The 20279-nt window shown below is 41.3% G+C and overlaps 1 protein-coding gene across 1 annotated transcript in view; it reads right to left on the reverse strand.

Moving 5' to 3' along the window:
- Positions 1–20279, reverse strand: part of FER (fer (fps/fes related) tyrosine kinase) — a 203354-nt gene that overhangs the window by 171673 nt on the left and 11402 nt on the right. The window contains exons 4-7 of the mRNA XM_015423161.1: positions 11865–12048; positions 9032–9169; positions 4738–4857; positions 983–1105 (exon numbers count right to left, since the gene is read on the reverse strand). Of these exons, the coding sequence (XP_015278647.1) occupies positions 983–1105; positions 4738–4857; positions 9032–9169; positions 11865–12048 (565 nt within the window). The remainder of the gene's footprint in view (positions 1–982; positions 1106–4737; positions 4858–9031; positions 9170–11864; positions 12049–20279) is intronic.

Raw genomic sequence — 20279 nt, forward strand, 5'->3', positions numbered from 1 at the left:
TATCTCTGTGTCCATACCACACTGAGAAAGGGAATATAATTAACTGGACACAAGAGGGACAAAAAAAAAGTAAGAGTGATATAAGCACCACTATACAGGTAGGTTTCTGGTGCAGGACTGGTTTCACCCTTTGTGAAAGGCAAGCTTGTAAAACACCTAAGGAAAGCAGTTGCTCAAATTCCCTTTAATGGGCATAAAGCAGATGTGATTACAAGCACACAGACATTTTACCTTTAATGACCTTACTTGGAAGCGGGGGGGGGGGGCACAGAAAATTTTGGTTCTATTTTCTGTGGTCTACCCACCTGCACCTCTTAATTCCAGTATATCCATCCAACACGGGGTACTATTATTTGCTATCAATAATTACAAATGCATAAAGGTCATACCTATTTCAGTTCTTGTCAAATAAAAGTCTGAGAATTTCAAGAAGAAGAAGAAATTAAAATGCACTATTTTGGCACACTTACATATAAACTACTCTAAAAGATTCCACATACTAAATCCACATACTAAATCCAATCACAATACAAGAACTCATGGGCACTCAATGAAATTGCTGAGCGGTCGGGTTAGAACGGATAAAACGAAGTACTTCTTCACCCAAAGAGTGATTAACACATGGAATTCACTGCCACAGCAAGTGGTGGTGGCTACAAGCATGGACGGCTTCAAAAGGGAATTAGATAAGCATATGAAGCAGAGGTCCATCAGTGGCTATTACCCACAAGGTATAGATAGGGGCTCTGGGGCAAGGGATGCTCTGTCTTCTTGGTGCTTGGGGGGGTCAACAGTGGGAGGGCTTCTAATGTCCTGGCCCCACTGGTGGACCTCCTGATGGCACTGGTATTTCTGGCCACTGTGTGATACAGAATGTTGGACTGGATGGGCCTTTGGCCTGATCCAACATTAGCGTCATTTATGTTCGTATGTTCTTATGGTATATTATAATTTCAAGATTTAACATCTTTCTACTACTCACTCCGATTTCCTTTCACAGATCTTTGAAGACTCTTCAATCTTTTTTTCTAGTTCCAAAACAAGCTCCTCCTTGTTTAGAAGCATCTGCTGCGTCTGAATGAGTTCTTCTACTACTGTTTTCAACCTATGGTTTCAATTAAAAGAAACTATATATGCTCTGATCACAAATATGCTTTGACTATATTTAGCATCTGCTTCTTTCCACTTCTCTGAATACAGTCTAAGATGGAAGAAATAGCAATGTTCCCATTATCCTGGAGAACAGATAAACAAACGCAATCACTGACAATACATGACCAGTATAAGGAGAAACCAATAGTAAGGTTTAAAGTCAAATTATGCTTGTATGATGTTAACTGCCTGGTACCAATTAGAGACCCTTTAATGTGAAAACTATATGTGATGTCATTTGGGGTATAAGACCTTCTGCCCTTCCTGGTTATGGCAGCTTTGGAATTGCTGAAGTGCAAAGGCACTCAGTCCTGTATTCCCTGTTTCAATGCATTAAACAGATATTCATCTAACTTGTTGGACTCCGACTGTGTGTTTCCAATTTGGCAATGGGAGCACGCAGGCAGATTTTTGTATCACTATGAAGCCCTTAACAGTGTGGGGCCTTCATACCTGGTAAACCCCCTGTGACCCCCTCCAGTCAGCATCTTGGAGCTTCCTGAAAGTGCCTGGCCCCCAGATTGGCCATTTCTCTTCCACCAGGGTTTCAGTTGTTGCTCCTGCCCTTTGGAATTAGCTCCCTCATGAGGCCCATGCTCTCTGGGATCTTCTTGTGTTCTGCAAGGCATGCAAGGCTGCTCTGTTTCATTAGACCTTTGGCTAAATTTTGTGGAATTGCCCCCGCCTGTGTCTGCTAATTGTTGACTGGATTCTTTTTAAAGAATTTGCTCTTATACTATTGATGTTTTATGAATTTTTACTGTATTATTAGCCAGTGTTATTTTAATCTTTAGATGTATTTTATGGTAAAATATCAGTGAATGTTTTATTGCAAACTGCTCCGCTACTGCACAAAAGAGAATACTGTATAAAATGTGGTAAAAATAAATAAATAAAATCTGTTCTGATTAGGACATGCTATTCATAATACAGCTCATATTTTTATTCACAACAATATAATAAGGTATTTTTATTCACAACAATATAATAATATTCACAACAATATAATAAGGTACCCATGTCGAACAATATATATAAGGACTCTCCTTTTAATACAGAGAATGCTCTGACACAAAACTCCAGACTTCTTTGCCGTAGCTTTCTAAAATTCATTCAAATACAGATAAATTAATCTATAGCTGTTGGGGGCAGTTAAATTACTACAAAAGAAAATTGTTATTTAGAAACAGGTTTTTTTCCAGCAACAGTAAAAGATAAAAACAATAATAAATCCAACATGACTAATTACTGCATGTCTGAAATACTGTCACCAGCAAATATTTGTATATTAAACTCAAGCTGATAAATCTAAACTACAGTCCCAGAATAAGCAGCTTGCACAATGAGATATCTCATAGAAAGGAAAGGGCTTGAAGGTTTATTAGGTCAACCAACTGTATTGAGATTAGAATCATCACATCCGAACTATTTAAACATATATGCCTCATCATCTATTACTTTAAAAACCTGAATAAACTTTCAGACCTGAACCGTTAAGTAAAACAAAACAAATTACTTAGTCATTCCGTTATTCAACTCCATCTCCCTCTATTTCTACCATTCATCACACATTTTCAGAGAAGTTATATATTGTTGATGGATAACAAAACACAGTATCAGTCCCATTCTTCAGTCATTCCATTGGCTGCCCATCAATTACCATTCTCAATTCAAGGTATTGACTATCACATACAAAGCCCTTCATTGCCTTGGTCTAGGGCTGCCAGATTCAACTCATGAAATACCTGGAGATTTTCAGGGCAGGGCTTAGCAAGGATGTAATGTCACTTCCAGGTCACATCCCTAAGCACTGTGATGTCACTGCTGGGCCACTGCCCCAAATTCACCCTTCTTGTGATGTCAATTCCAGGTCACCCTCCTTTAAAAAACCCTACCCCTTCCTGTGAGGTCACTTCCTCCTTTCAAAATTCATAATTGCTGCTGTAGCTGTCTAAATCCACTCTCAAACTAGTGTGCTTATCTCACTTGTCTTCTTGAAGGAAAGGTGGAGTTTAAATGAGAAGAATCTCCATTTCTACTGCAGTCTGAACATGAACAATGATCTATTTTGCACTAGTGGGATTTTTGACTTTAATAAAGTGATATATTTGGGGAACCACCGCTCAAGGAATATATATATCAACAGTTCACTGAACCATGTGATTAGGCCTACATGCCTGGGTGGCGTTTTCCCCGCAAAACTGGAGCCTCCATATCACTTGATGATCATTGACAACACTTGAATTTATAAATATGGTTTGTAATAGGCATGGTGGACTGCTCTTAAAAAAAAATAAAGTGAAACATCTCACTGGGTGCACAGAAGTACTTGGATAATTCCACAGAGACCTCTCTGAACTGTGGCTAATGTACACAACCCAAGAACATTCCCCAAGCCAGGCATAAGGAAAATAATGAATCTCACAGACAGACTGTAGGAGAAAAGGCTGAAGAAACTTATAGAAAGGTAAAGAACAGAATGAAACAGGGCATTTAACCTGTCTCTAAACGTGTGTCCTTTATAATCATGTAAACTCTTTTTTTTACAGATATGATTAGGAATTGCAGAGGAAAAGGGATGGCCTAGTTATTTTAAAACTATTACTCACAATATTCCTCCCCACCCAACTTTTCTTAAGATGAATACAGATGTTTTATTTTCTTTTATTGAGAGATACTGTTGGATTGTCATGCTAATACTCAGGATGCTCTCTTCTGTGTCCTGTACATAATTCAGGAATTGCTTCTCTTCACTGTGCCAAGATGTGATGTTTTTGTTAAACTTGCTCCATCAAACACAGAGTAAGCAAATAATCTTGTAATCTTTCAAACAGATTATAAAAGCATCATTAGAATTATTAATTTTAAATCCCCATTTGAATAAAAAACACTAAGACTAAATGAAACAGTTGAAGACAGACCAGCAACCATTCAATAAACAGCAAAGGGAACAATTATTGACTAAATGTCAGCTAATGAATGCAATATGACAGCCCAATACAACTAAGAACACACACATGCACACACTAATAAGACATAACTAATCCTATAAAGGGAGTTCACTTGACTAAGTGGAGAAGTTTCAAAATTCATATATTTTTTGTTCAAACACACCTAAGTGCCTCCCATTATCTGTGATGGCTTGAAAGGCTGTAAAGGGTGCCTCATTTTTCTGTCATTATCACTTTCAGGCTAGGTTGCCAGGGTTGGGGAGAGAAAGAGCAATCAATCTAGATGGTACAAACTTTTTAGTTTGAATGTCAGCAGGTAAAATCTAATTTTTAACGACCTTAGAACGCATTACTGGAACAATACTTTTTAAATCACACTGCACAAACAACCAGTCATATGGAATATGAAGTACAAGGCTTAACCAAATTGCCCGTACTCTGCACCTTCACCATTTAAGCATACTGCTAATATATACGGCAGAATTTAACAACCTTAATAGTTCACTTATGCCTGCTTTTGTAAAGTGTGATGACCACACATTATACATCTGACTGCATTTGCAGAATTTGGACATATGTGACTCAGAGTGCATATTCACACAGGAAGAAAAAAAAGACTATTTAAATTACTTACATGCCTTGCAAACTTTCAGCTGTCAAATTATTCCACATAATTTCATTAGCTTGAAGATTTTCATTTTCTTCCAATAAAGATGTATCAAACTCAATTTCTTGTTGTACAACATCTGGCGTCCTTTAGAAATGCAAAACAGCTGAGTATCAGAAATACAAGGTCTCTGTTTTCTATGCAACTTGTATATTTAATAAAAAGAATCTATTGTTAAGCAATATAACATCACTTTTGGCTGCTTTTTTGACCATGCAACAACAGAAAGATATAAGATTCCATTTGTGTTATTAGGATGACTCATTCTCTAGGTATTGCCAGGGGTGAGACACGAGATACTGCCAAAAGGCGAAGCAGAAAATTATTAGGAATTGTGGCTGTAGAAGATAATGAGTCAGCACCCTTAATGTTGCCAGAACATACAGCCTTCCACACTAGGCTGGACAGTTGCAGGCTAACACTTTGTCCTGATCCAGCCCCTTAAGAGGAGCTAACAATTCTTGCAGCCACTGACTCATCATACTAACTAAAAGGCTTCTGCCATGCCACTGCTCATATCGTATCTATTTTCTACCCTTCTCGCATTCCTCTTCTCTACCTTGTTCCAGCCTACAACCCTTCAGCTTTCACTACTTGCCTATGCAGTAGCCTTTTACAAAACCTGCTCATTTGAAATAATACTATGATAAGCTAAAGGCTGCCAGGAATGTTCCTCAGACCCTCCCATACATACCTACATCTTACATTACACAGGTTTTCTGTATTGGTAGAGAACTTCTAAACTTTACCAGCTACACAGCAGTAAAGCTTTTAAAAACATTTTATTAGCAAGTAAAATAATGTATCTCTCTTTTGTGTATTGCAGTTATCTTAATAGATTAAAAGGAAACATAGTTCACAGCTTCAGCTACCCAAGCATGACATCACTGGGACTCTCCCAATATGTGTCGACCCCCACGCATCAGGCCGGGCACATGCTTGATTTGATCTTCGCAATGGGGATTACAGTAGACCGGATTACTGCAGTAGCAGTAACATGGTCATAAGAACATAAGAGACGCCAATGTTGGATCAGGCCAAACACTCTGTGTCACACAGTGGCCAGAAATACCAGGTGCCATCAGGAGGGCCACCAGTGGGGCCAGGACATTAGAAGCCCTCCCACTGTTGACCACCACCCCCCAAGCACCAAGAAGCTCTCCCACTGTTGACCCCCCCCAAGCACCAAGAAGACAGAGCATCCCTTGCCCCAGAGCCCCTATCTATACCTTGTGGCTAATAGCCACTGATGGACCTCTGCTCCATATGCTTATCTAATTCCCTTTTGAAGCCGTCCATGCTTGTAGCCACCACCACTTCCTGTGGCAGTGAATTCCATATTGGACCACTATGCCCTGAAGGCCCGTGTGAACGTTCCACCCCGACCCTGTTTAGGCAGCAAGCAGATTTTAGCTCGCCCGCGGAGCCAAATGGACCCAGTGCGGTTTCAAATAGCCCTGCAGGATCCGATGCCCCCTGGCAGCTCGTTGGATGTACTTGTAGAAGACTGGCATAGCCGACTTTCCACGGCCATCTACAAGATCGCTCCCCGGCGCCCTCTGCACATGCACTCTAGCCTAGCCCCCTGGTATACCCAGGGATTGCGGCTTATGAAGCGAGAGCTAAGACGGCTAGAGAGACGGTGGTGCCGTGCCTGCGACGAGGCAACAAGAGCATCTGATAGGATGTTTATGGGATCCTATGAGATGGCAGTCAAGGCTGCGAAGAGAGAATTCTACACAGCTACGATTGCATCTGCAAGTTTATGCCCAGCCCAATTGTTTAGAATGATTCAGTCTCTGACGGATCTGCCACAGGGCAGACAAAACAGTAGGGAATTGGATATTGGCTGTGAGGCATTTGCGAGCTATTTCACGGATAAAGTCTTGGCGCTCTGCCATGACCTCCCTGCCACAGTTGAAACAGTTAGTGAACTCGAGGCCCCTTGCACGTCTTCGATTTTGGGTTTAGAGTGTTTTGACCAGCTCAGCCTAGAGGAAGTCGACAGATTGCTTGTATCTGTGCACCCAACCACATGCGGCCTTGATCCGTGCCCTTCCTGGCTCATTAAAGTGGGCCACGAGGGGTTTCCGGGTGCCTTGAGGGAGACTGTCAACAAGTCCCTCTCAGAGGGGCGGTTCTCTGAGGCACTCAAGGAAGCGTTGGTCCGCCCTCTCTTGAAAAAACCAACTTTGAACCCGGCTGAATTAGCCAGCTGTTGGCCGGTGTCCAGTTTGCCCTATTTGGGCAAATTGATCGAGAGGGCGGTGGCAACTCAGCTACAGGGCTTTCTGGATGATGATTCCGTCCTTGATCCATTTCAATCTGGCTTCCGCCCGGGGCATGGGACAGAGACAGTGCTGATCGCCCTTACTGACGACCTCCGGAGGCATCTGGATCGGGGCAGTGTGGCGGCTCTGCTGTTGTTAGATCTGTCAGCCGTGTTTGATACGGTCGACCACCAGTTGCTGACCCACCGCCTTGCCGACGCGGGGATCCAGGGGCCCGCCCTTCAATGGCTTGCCTCTTTTCTCCAAGGTCGGGGACAGAGGGTGGTGCTAGGGGAACAGCAATCCCGGAGGCACCCACTCGAATGCGGTGTGCCTCAAGGGGCAGTGCTTTCCCCGATGTTGTTTAACATCTACATGCAACCCCTCGCCCAGATTGCCCGGTGGTATGGGCTTGGGTGTCATCAATATGCGGATGACACCCAGCTCTTTCTGAGGTTGGGCAGCCAGTTGGACTCCGACCCAGAAGATCTCCACCGGGCCTTACAGGTCGTGGCTGGGTGGCTCAGGCTGAGCTGGCTGAAACTAAACCCAGCGAAGACGGAGGTCCTGTGCTTGGGTCGGGTTGGTTCGGGATTGGGGCTCCCGCTTTCGACCTTCGATGGGGCACCTTTGGTGCCAGGGTCCGAGGTTAGAAGTTTGGGAGTGCTCCTGGATCCTGCCTTAACTATGGAGGCCCAGGTGGCAGCCACTGCCAAATCGGCCTTTTACCATCTTCGGTTGATTTGGCAGTTGGTTCCTTTCCTCGACCGTGATGACTTGGCTACAGTGATCCATGCAATGGTCACCTCGAGGCTAGACTACTATATTGCTCTCTACATGGGGCTGCCTTTGTCACAAATCCCTAGGTGGGAGCACATCCGGCCTGTGCTGAAAGCGCTGCACTTGGCTGCTATAGCATACCGGATTTGCTTCAAAGTGCTGGTGATTACCTTTAAAGCCCTATATGGCCAGGGTCCGACATACCTGAGGGACCGCCTTTCCCCATATATGCCCCAAAGAGAACTTCGGTCGGGGACACAACATCGCCTGGTGACCCCAGGCCCCAGGGAGGACAGGCTTACTGCAACAAGGGCCAGGTTCTTTTCTGTGGCAGCTCCTACCTGGTGGAACAAGCTCCCAGAGGAGATCAGGGCCCTGCAGGACCTTTTACAGTTCCACAGGGCCTGCAAGATGGAGCTCTTCCATCAGGCTTTTGAGCAATTACTTAATAATTGCTTAAGTATGCATACATGCACGCACACACCCACAGAGTACTTTCCCCAGCCAAAAAGAGGTCTCTGGGGCTATCCTGGCTATCTTTCCAAGCCCTACAAATATATCTGTGCAAGAAAAGGGCAGTTCTACCTTCACCAGGATGGAAGAAAATGGTACGTGGCTATCCCAAGCAATGTTCCCTCTAAGCTGTGGAGTCTTGTGAGTAAGAGCCACCACTACTACTACCATTACCACCATTGGTAGACCTGAGGGGTGGCCCCATGAAGATCAACCATGACTTCGCTGTGATTAGTACCACTGGATGGGGTTGAGTAACATCTATGGGTCTTAATCTCCCTATTGTTATGTAAAATACTGGGGAGCCCATCTTGCAAATCTGATTCCATCTTGTTAAATTTTGACTGTAACCACTGAGCATTTTAACGTAGATTGTTTTATCCTGTTTTTATGTTGTTTTATGCTTGGCACATGGTGTCCTATTGTAAGCCGCCCTAAGCCCGCTTGCGGGGAAAGCAGGGTAGAAATGTAATAATAAAAATAATAAAAAATAAAGCAAGTGTCTATATCTAAAGCAACTGTACAGGATAAACTGTGTGTGTTAACTGCCTCTTGGTAAAGATAGGCAGTTTTCACACACGATTACTTTGCTGTTGCACTACAGAGGGCCCTTGGACAAGTTATCTGCTATTTACCAGTGTTAATACTTAAAACAGATTACAGAGTTAAGAGGGGAAGAAAAGAAATATAACGTTTACCTGTGAGCCTCTATGAAGCCATTGTACTCTGAACCAGGGTCTATCTGTTCAACAGAAGTCTGGATCTCTTTATGAACATTCACTATTTCCTCTGTTACCAGACTGGTGATCTGACTATATTCATCAAGAATCCCTTTTCTACGAAAAAAAGAAAACCATGTAAAGCAAATCCAGGAGAACTTAATTTATGGACTAAAGTTTATGAAAAAAGTAAACGATCTCTCAATTTTCTGACTTTCAATCCCTTGTTGGGCATTTAAAGCTTTGCATTCAAAACTCTCAGTTACTCCCAGATGTTGGAGGATCAGGAGGCCGTGAAGAGCAAGAGCTCTCTCTTATTTTCACCTGCGTATCATTCCAAAGCAGGAAAAGCAGGAGAGCAAAGTGAACAACTCAACAGCACAGGCCCCCTTCCTTCCACTCCTCCTTTTCTTTTGAATTGGGAAGGAAAGCTTTGTGAGAAAGTTTTGTGGGAGACATGATGCTATAACTGTTCCCTTTTCCTCCCCCCTCATTGTTGAACTACGGATGAAGGGTAAGAGAAAAGTGAAATTACAAGACCAACTGCCTTATCTCTTCTCCTCTGCTCTGTGTTTCAGCTGTACTGAAGAGGGAAAAGATGAACAAACATTACCTTAACTCCACACATCCTCCTGGTATTTATTTAGTATAATGTATCCTATTCATCAGAATCTGACTTTGATGAACTTGCTATAGGTTCAGGCTAAGCAGGAACCAGGAAAGTGCAAGACAAAAGAGTTCAGTTGTATGCCATATGCTACTTGTTGAATGCAGGTCTGTTTTTATCGTGTGATTTCAACGTATATGAATATAAATCTTCGGTCTGATGCATACTTCATATTCAATGCCACTTTCATATGACTAACAAACTGAAGACAGACAGCCAACTTGGAAGCCTTTAAAAGAAGAGTGGACAATGCATAGAGGATGGAGCTATCGATTGCTACTAAACCATCATAGCTAGTAGCCATATTGGAATCTACTCCCTCCAGCAGCAGAGGCAAAATGCCTCTTTACATGAATTGCTGGGGAACACAGGTGGGAGAATGCTGTTGCAGTCACCCTGCTCACGGGCTCCCTAGAGGCAGCTGGTCAACCACTGTGTGAACAGAATGCTGGACTAGAGGGCTCTATGGTCAATTCCACTCTGGTTCTTCTTATGTCCCAGCAACTAGGAAGCTGATTCTGAACAGTCAGCATTGTGCAAGCTGATCAGAGTCTATATAATGCTAAACTATTACATTGGGTATCTATATCCATTTGTTTGGCCCATCTAAACAAGTTTTATAAGGCAAGAGAAATACTACTGTTACAAAGTGTTCCCTAGAGACCTAAGCAAATCTAAACCACTGAACAGATAAAGGCAGGCAGGCCCAATTTTATGCAGACAGGAATAACGGTACTCTCTGTTGCTGATAGAAAAAAGGGAAAGCTTCTGTTTCTTTCACTCTCTCACTCGCACACGAGAGAGAGAGAGAGAGAGAGAGAGAGAGAGAGAGAGAGAGAGAGAGAGAGAGAGAGGACAAACAAAGTCAGACACTTTGCGAAAGTCAAAGGTTCCAACTTAATAATTTACTTCAAAATAATTTACTTCAAAAATTAAAAATGCCATCTGCATTTATTTCAAGACATTAATATTTCAGCAGCTGTTTGAAGATGGAATACCTAGTTTTAGAATGTCTAAACAAGTAGCTATACTTTTTTTAAAAAATCCACAATACAGTTTCATTTACCTTAACAGACCCATTATAGGATGGAGACTGCAAAAGAGACACAGACAACTACTATCTTATCCCTTCATTGAATATAAAAGACTAATGACAGTTTATGACCACAGTAAAACAGCACTCGTGGGCAAGAACAGCAGCATATGTTATTGATCCTAAAGTTCCTTTCTGCAGAAGCAGTTCTTCCACAGCAAGATTTCACCATCCTGCTCACAGAAAGGTTCCTTCCACAAAAAGAATATCCATCACTTAGCAGAAAAAAAAACCTTACAATTTCTATGGAGAGTGACAAACATGATCAGGGGCCTGAAGACCAAGCCCTGTGAGGAAAGGCTGAGGGACTTGGGAATGTTCAGTCTGGAGAAGAGGAGGCTGCAGGGGGACATGATAGCTCTCTTTAAGTACTTGAAGGGCTGTCACTTAGAGGAGGGCAGGGAGCTGTTCCTGTTGGCAGCAGAGGACAGAACTCGCAATAACAGGTTTAAATTAAGGGCAGGAAGGTACCGGCTGGATCTTAGGAAAAAAATTGTTACAGAAAGAGTCGTTCAACAGTGGAATCAGCTACCTAGGGAGGTGGTAAGCTCTCCCTCACTGGCAGTCGTTAAGCAGTGGCTGGACAAACTCTTGTCAGGGATGCTCTAGGCTGATCTTGTATTGAGCGGGGGGGGGAGCAAGAGGAGGAGGAGGGGAAGGAGAAGGAGAAGAGGAGACTGGATTTATACCCCACCCTTCACTACCTGAAGGAGTCTCAAAGCGGCTTACAATCTCCTTCCCTTCCTCTCCCCACAACAGACACCCTGTGAGGTAGGTGGGGCTGAGAGAGGTCTTTTGAGAACTGTCCTTGAGAGAACAGCTGTGAAAGAACCTACGACTGTCCCAAGGTCACACTAGCTGGCTACATGTGGAGGAGTAGGGAATCAAATCCAGTTCTCCCAAATTAGAATCCGTGCTCTTAACCACTACATCAAACTGGCCTGTATGGCCCCCTCCAACTCTATGATTCTATGAACACAACATAACTGATAAATTAAAGGAAATACATATCGTTTCACAGATGAACAGTACAGGGGGGAAGTGAGTCTTACAGTGCTTTAATCATTTCTTCTTGCATCTTCTGTAAGGAGTCAAGGAACAGAGGAAGTGTAGTATCATAATACTGATGTTGGTGCAGTTGTGCTCCTTTCAGTGCCAACACATACTGATTGTGCAACATGTGGAGTTTCATAGTGGCTTTATCATAGCGATCTTTGGCTTTTTCAGTCTCTTTTCCTGAAGCAAAATCAATAAAAATCCATGATAATTTTACAGGCAGCAATCACAAGAGTCTGTATTTAAGTAAAGCAAATCATTTGCATTTCAGTGGGGCAGGACAGTATGTGCTTAACACTGTTCTAGTGAATTCAATAGAAATTAAAAGTGTCCTTATTTTACCCAAAACTGCATATTCAGCAGCAATAAAGGAATACATCTTGAGTGGAATACAAAAAACTGCTTGAGATACACCTAAAGTCATTTCAATTCAAAAACAGGCTGACATTTGGACCTCTCAGAGCTAGCTGCTTGATTCTTTGAATCTACGTATCACACATATTTATATATTTGCCATCTAATATAGGCATTTTAAAATAAACTAATGAGAATCCCTAACCAAAGCAAATTCTGCAGTCTCCCTCTAAAGCCAATGAGAATCTCCTTTTTCTTTATTTCTGCTCAGTATCTTACCAGAAACCCACAAGTTTCAATAAGAACTCAAGGCAGATTTGAATAAATGATGGTTTTTATAATTTCAAAGGGATTGTGGTCATTGCTTCTTTGCACCAAGGCATACTCCAGGCAATCTGATATTTTTGTATAGGATATGCACTGAACTAATTACTCAGCAAAATGCATCCTGAATTACTATCCTAGGACCATAACAACACACTGGCATCCAACTTGTTGTCTACCAACAATACTTCTTTCCACCGTCCCTTTTTCCTTTTTTGTTTTGTTCAGGAGCTTGAGGAACAGTTTCAAGCGTGCATGTGTTTGTTTTTTGCGAGCTATAATAACATCTTTGTCACCATTCCTCTTCAGACTTTTTTCTTATCTAGACAGCAACACAGCTACCTGTAGGTTTGGTCTTCATTTGCATAGCTAAAAATCGGAATTGCTCACATGCGAAGAGTGAGGCACTGCACTGCTTATTGTTCTAGGAAGTGACTAAATAACCTTACCATGTACAACTTCAATACTCCTTATAACACTATACTTCCAAGATCTGTGTGTTTTTACTTTGAAACATCATTTATAAAAGACTCTTGCAAAGTTAACATACATTAAGAATGACTCCTATATTTAGACTTCTAGTTCTTCTGTATAAGGGAGTAAATTTTTCTCATAACTTTTATACAACAAATTCACATCCCAAATATTTCTAAAAGGCTTCAATATTGGGGGAAAGAGGACTACAGTAGGAGTTTTGCTATACAACCCCATATGAGTAAGGGGTCTAACCCACCTATGCCATAAGACTCTATGGAATTTGGCTTCAGAGCAGCTACAGTGGGACAGAAGTAACAGGGCTGGGGTAGCAACACTATGGTCAGGATGATTTACCCTTTTCTCCACCAAAATGCCCCCCCCCAAGCTACTGTTAGCCACAGTGTGGGTCAAACGCAGAAAGACTGATACAGATGGGTATCCATCTGTCTCTCTACCACTCCACTGTCTGTGCTGGCTTTTTTTAATGTTTGAAAGGTTTAAATCAGAGAGCTTTCAAATAGCATGTAGTTTAGTCTACTGAAGTACACAGTGTTCTTCAACTAAACAAATCCATTTAATGAAAGTTAAAATTCTAAGCTAGACTTAGTATCCAATTAGATACACGCATTCCTTGTAATGAAAAAAACAGGTAAACATAATCAATACTTCTTAAATTGTGCCTATTTTTTATTCCAGTGTAAACCAGGGATCCCCAACAGTGTGCTTGTGGGCACCACGGCACCAGCTGACACCTTTCCTGGTATCCACTGAGTGCTTTTAGAAAGTGGGCAAGACGACGTGGGGCTCTTACCAAGCAAGACTTCTGATTGACCACTGGAGATTTGATTGCCTGAGCAGATTTTGAAAAACAATGCTCTAAAAGCAGCTGCCACCATCCCAGAAGAATCTTCATTGAAAGTGAAGATAACCTGCCGTAGCCATTTTGTACCTGGCTCCATCTCCTGCAGCAGCCATTTTGTGGGTGCCATTTTGTGGCTGTGCCCTCCACATTGTATCAGATGTTCAAAGGTGCCCACAGGCTCAAAAGGGTCAGGGACCCCTGATCTAGACATCCAGCAGGTAACAAAATAGCTAAGATTTACCAAACGATGTCCATAGGAATCAAAACAATATTCTGAAGGACTATTGCACACAGAAGTTTTGTTTTTAGATTACGCATTAGGTTAACAAGCACAAACCTAAAGTCATTCATTTTTGGAAGTCAGAGAATGTCATGTCTGCTCACTGCAGCTTTTGTAAAAGTATATAAATATATTTTAAAGTTTGCTGACCAGTTTGAGGGCTACCTTTTTCAATGGCTAAAATATTTTTAAAGTATTGATATGAATTTAAAAGGCACCCCCCCAGATACTATGTAAATCTTTGTCTCTCTAAAGTCAGCAACTTCAATTGACTACAAAGAACAGTTCTCATGTACTTAAATAAGTAACATCCATAGTTAATTCATTTTTAATTGAACAGAGACCATTCTAAGAAATGTTTCTACTAAGTAACCACTTCCATTATTCTGGAAATACAAATGTTTGAGAAGCTGCTGCTAGAGTAATATTTATATTTGCCATACGGTTTCATAAAAGGAAACAATATTTTCTAAGGTGGGGTATTCTAGAAGAAACTACCTAAAATTCCATTCAAGTATGCCTTACAACTTAGAGCTGCACTCTCAATATCGGCATTAGCTTTTAACTAATATTTCATTTGGATGAAAAAGAAAAAAAATGTGGCCAACTATAGCTATATAAATTTAGGGTCAATGTTCTGCTACAGATATTGAAATTGAATCCGACGAAGATGGAGGTCTTGTGCTTGAGTTGGGGTGGCCCAGGACAAGAGATTCCACTTCCAACTTTCAACAGTGCACCGTTGGTGCCAGCAACAGAGGTTAGGAGTTTGGGAGTGCTCATGGATGCCTCCTTAATGATGGAGGCCCAAGTAGCAGCCACTGCTAAGTCAGCCTTTTTTACCACCTTCGGCTGATCAAGCAGTAGGTTCCCTTCCTTGAACACAACGACTTGGTGACAGTGATCCATGCAATGGTCACCTCGAGGTTAGACTACTGTAACGCTCTCTCCATGGGGCTGCCTTTGACCCAAATCCTGAGGCTTCAGCTATTGCAGAATGCAGCTGTCAGGCTGTTGTTGGGTCTCCCTATGCGGGAGCACATTCAGCCTGCACTAAAAGCACTTCACTGGCTACCTATAGCATACTGGATTCACTTCAAAGTGCTGGTATTTACCTTTAAAGCCTTTTATGGTCAGGTGCCTACCTACCTGAGGGACCGCCTTTCCCCACATGTTCCCCAGAGAGCACTGTGGTCAGGATCCCAAAACCGTCTGGCCCTTCCGGGCCCTAAAGACGTCAGGCTGGCATCAGCTAGGGGCAGGGCCTTTTCAGTAGTGGCTCTACGCTGGTGCAATGAGCTCCCAGTAGAGCCCTGTGGGACCTTTTACAGTTCTGCAGGGCCTGCAAGATGGAGCTCTTCCACCAGGCCTTTAATGAAGGAGCCGCACCCAACACACCAAGGCCCTGGGCCCAATACCATCACCAACAGCCTGACTTCCACCAACACTAAAATCTAATACTGACTGCATTTACCAGTGTGTTGATGCTACTCTGCCTTCACCAGCGTTACTTATATTATTATTAGCACCTTATGTTGTTGTTTTAAGATTCAAAGTTTTTATTATATTGTTGTTTCTAGCTATTGCATATACGTAAGCCACAGTGTGGAGATCAGTCATAATTTGGGGAAAATTCCAAACCCCATCTGGAGGTTGACAATTCTACCTAGAACCAGCTTATGAGTTATTAGCCTATGTGAGGAGGAGAGAAGTCACCAATGGTCCAAATCCTTTCCTACACATACCCTTCCATGGAAGAGACTGAATGCTTCTTACTGCTACCAGTCAAACCAGGAAGGAAAACGATCTTGTCAAGTCTCTTGCTATTGTCATTTGGACACCAGCCCCAAATGATCACCAACCTTGTCTCAACTCCCTTTTGCTGAAGCCTGCCTGCAGTAACATCTGCTTTTCCTCCAGATATTTACAATGCTATTTTATATTTATCCCTGTGGCAAGCTTGAAGGATAACATTCTTGACTGCCTGCAACCAAGCCTTGGGATTGTCACTGGTTCTCTTCAATTGTCAGATGCCTGCACAATGTTTTAAATCTTCAAAAATAAAACAGATGACTTTTTCCCATTTAAGATAGCATGTTAAGAGTTCTGGGGGAGACAAATCTGTTATCACATGTTTTGTATTCTAACACCCTAATTTATCAAACAACTGATAGGCCTTGTTTAATAACAAATGTAAGAGTACAACATAAACAATACTTATTTTCTGCTTTCGCTCTCTCAAAACTCTAACTGAACTTTGGTATGTTTAAAACATGTGAATGAATTAGGGTAAATGCATGTTCCACTTGTCAATAAAAGGAGAAAGAAACAACCAGTTCCTCTTCAGCTGTATAATGATGTTCATTAAAAAAATCTGATTACAATTCTATTGCAATCACTTCTTGGTAAATGTTTAATGTTTACGGCAATAGGCAGTGCATAATATGCCAGACCACAACAACTATTATGAGCCAAAAACTCAATTACACAGTTCTGCTCATTTCAAGAGAGGCTCACAGCTTGTAGAAGCATTCTAGAAGGTAAGCATTTCATCGACCACACACAGGGTGCAATCCAGAAAATGTTACCCAGAACTAAGTTTCAATCAAGCTAGTGGGACTGAAATACACATTTACACTGCAATCCTGTGGGGTTAATCCAGACCAGGGGTGGCCAAACTGCAGTTTGGGAGTCGCATGCGGCTCTTTCACACAGTCTAATTTAATGTTAATAAAAAGCAAATTTGCATATTTTTCAATAAAAACATGTGTGTAATATTTGATCATGTCTTATGGCTCTCAAACATCTGATGTTTATTCTGTGTGGCTGTTACCTTAAGCAAGTTTGGCCACCCCTGCTCCAGACTAAACCCATTGATTTCAATGGGTTCCATCAGAAGTTATGCTGCATAGGATTGTATATTAGATGTTTAAAAAGAGCCACTAATTTCAATAGCATTAATTTTTGCTGGAAGCCTGCATAAAACTGCAGGGGGGGGTTGCTCCAAAAAGGGGAAATTGCAAATTGGAGACATAATGGTACTATGTTATTGTTTACGGTCAGAATCAATGTGGCCATCCCTGCACAATCCAGCCATTATAAAACCTAGAATCAGAGCTCTCATTTTTCTTTCAGAAGTTCAACTTCTGCTGCTAAAGACTAGAGAAAACTGCCATGGATTTCATCATTTCACAAGAAGGGGTACTCACTGAAGTATAAAGATGCATCTTAGTACAGAGCACATAATTCCCTCAGCTCTTTGCTCTGAGTTCTACTGGGAATCTGTCTCCAGTAAATCAATTACTTCTGGATAAATCTAAAAATCCCAAATTACCTCTTCTTATGCTGTAATCCTAAAAATACTTTTATGGAAGGAAGTCCCACTTAATAGTATGAGGCTTACATTTGAGTAGACCTGATTAGAATTGCCCTCTGTCTACTACAACATGTTAGAACTAGAAACCTCAAACAATGAAGAAACCCAAAATGCAAAATCTGCACATGAACTATGTATAGTGAATTTGTGCACATTTATATAATTCATATTGAATTAACAATGTACACAATGTCCAATACAGCATTTGTACACACTCCCAAGCGACAAGCATTTTCTAAGGCCTATAAATATTTACCCTGCATGAGATGGTGCAATACTATTTATTTGTAACACGATACGGATGAAATGTATTTATGAAGCATGCATCTACAGTGGTTGAAAAAAACATTTTGTTACCCATAAATACAGAAGGGGTTATTTTTGTTTTTACTAATTGCCCATGAAGCAGTTATTCTAGATACCAATCACTGGCTGCAGTTGGGGGTAGAGTTACTTAACTGAAGTCTGTATATTAGATCAAGAAACAAAAGCAGTTCAAAGAAACAGCACTACATTTATATTCAACTTCTCTGTTTACAAACATGCCACACCTACAAGTCTGAATTACTGGTTATTCAAGAGGAACTGAACAGTAAAGCAAGCACATGACCATACACATAGCCTAGTTTTAAAAAGTGCACTAAACATTCAGAATCTGCAAACACAAAGGGGGGTATTTAAAGTGTCATGAGTACAAACTTTTGGAATCCAACAATTTAGACTGCAAACGTACACCCAGATATTTCCTAAGTTTCTTCTGTGCCAGCCTTTCACAGGCACTGAGAAAAATTGGGTGCATATTTATATAATTCAGGTGGTATCAAAAATTGCTCAGAAGTCTGCATCTAGATTTTCTAATGTGACATTTAAAACACCACATTATAGTCTCTCTAAATACAATAAACCTCTAATATTTTCTGTTTTTAGGATTCCAGGTTCTCCTCCAGATAGGAAGGAAAAAAGTAGAGAGTGCATGAATCTAATGCAACACCTGCATGTTTCATCACAAATGTTCACCTGAAGACACATCAGTTTCTGGTTACTTACAAGGCTGTTTCAGCTAAACACTACAATCAATTATTATCTGGACTCCCAAAATGAAGCTGAAATATTTTCATTACTGTGTCACAAAACCTGTAGTTATGCTTTGAAATGACATGACACCAAGCTGAGCTGTGTCTTGTTCTCTAACAGCTCTTAAAAGGAAAAAAAAATCCAAATGATACATGACTTGACAAGTGGAGGCCGAGTGATGCCCATATAGTGTTTAATACCCCATATTAATGACTAACCACTGGCAATGCCAAGTTACTTGGCTTGTAATATAACCATTGTCTTCTGGAGTTCCTCAGTTCATGGCCCAAATTCATCCTTTTCTCTTTCCTGTTCATAAGTGAAGAAGAAAAGATTGGACATATACCCTGCCCTTCACTCGGAGTCTCAGAGCAGCTTACAAACTCCTTTCCCTTCCCCTCCCCACAACAAACACCCTGTGAAGTAGGTGGGGCTGAGAGAGCTCTTTCAAGAACTGCTCTTTCAAGAACAGCTCTGACAGAACTATGGATTGCCCAGGGTCATCCAGCGGTTGCAAGTGGGGGATCAAACCCAGTTCTCCCAGATTAGAGGCCGTGCACTTAACCACTACACCAATCTGGCTCTTAACCACTACACCACACTGCTTAAAGAAAAGAGATATGAGACTGCCTGGAACTTCTCCCCACCATTCCAGATGAATGGGGAGTGGCTCTGGCTTCTCAGTCATGACAGAATACACATTGAGTATGCCTAGAGGGACTCTTCTCTTGATTATGTAATAGTTGCAGACCTGAACTCCTGACATCTGAAACAGATCCTGCGGCTGAGCTACAATAGTTTTAAATGTTTCCATCATAAAAGAAGCCTGCTAAAATGAACACATGAAACTGCCTTAACACTGAATCAGACCCCTAGTCTATGAAGAACAGTATTGTGTACTTCAACTCAGCTTTCCAGGGTCTCAGATACAGGTCCTTCATGTCACCTATCAAAAAAATGTACTAAACATTCATTTGAAAAAAGATTTACTGATGATCTGACTTTACAGTGCATATATTTTAGTAATCCATATGGAGCTACTTAACTGGCTACTTCCATGAGCACGGTTTTAGATAAAATGGTGTATAATGAGTATTAGAACTATTGTGCAAGCCACAGAACAAATCTGACCTAAATCAGATCACTGCAAAAATCTATTTTTATAAATTAATGTGTTCTATTTGTTCCATCTTATAAAGTGCATTGTGTGCTGTTTATAATATCCTAAAACAGGTATATATTCCCTACATGCAATATCAACAATAATAATGAATTCATTCAGTATAACAATGGACCAAACAATGGACCTCTCATGCCATCTGTGAACTGGATTACCATCTCACTTCGACAAAAAAAAGGGGAGAATATCCCCTTTAAACATCCAAAGTTTAGACTGTTATTTAACTGAAATGCATTATGAAGTGGAATGTGGACTCTTCACTACTGCCACTTTCATTAGAGAATACACATATGAAATGTTAACAGGTGCTGTAAGATTTAATGGCCAGAGAACAAGGTCAACACTAGGCAGCCATGAGAAAAACAAGAGCGCTCCGTCTATGAACTTCAGCTGCTTAATGTGGTAAGAAAACTTTGTGAAACCATATTAGAAATATTGTATAATGGTTAGATTCATGAATTATGTCTTTTAACAGCCTCTCGTA

Source organism: Gekko japonicus, unplaced genomic scaffold (assembly GCF_001447785.1).
Source record: "Gekko japonicus isolate JY-2015 unplaced genomic scaffold, Gekko_japonicus_V1.1 scaffold621, whole genome shotgun sequence".
Taxonomy (NCBI): domain Eukaryota; kingdom Metazoa; phylum Chordata; class Lepidosauria; order Squamata; family Gekkonidae; genus Gekko; species Gekko japonicus.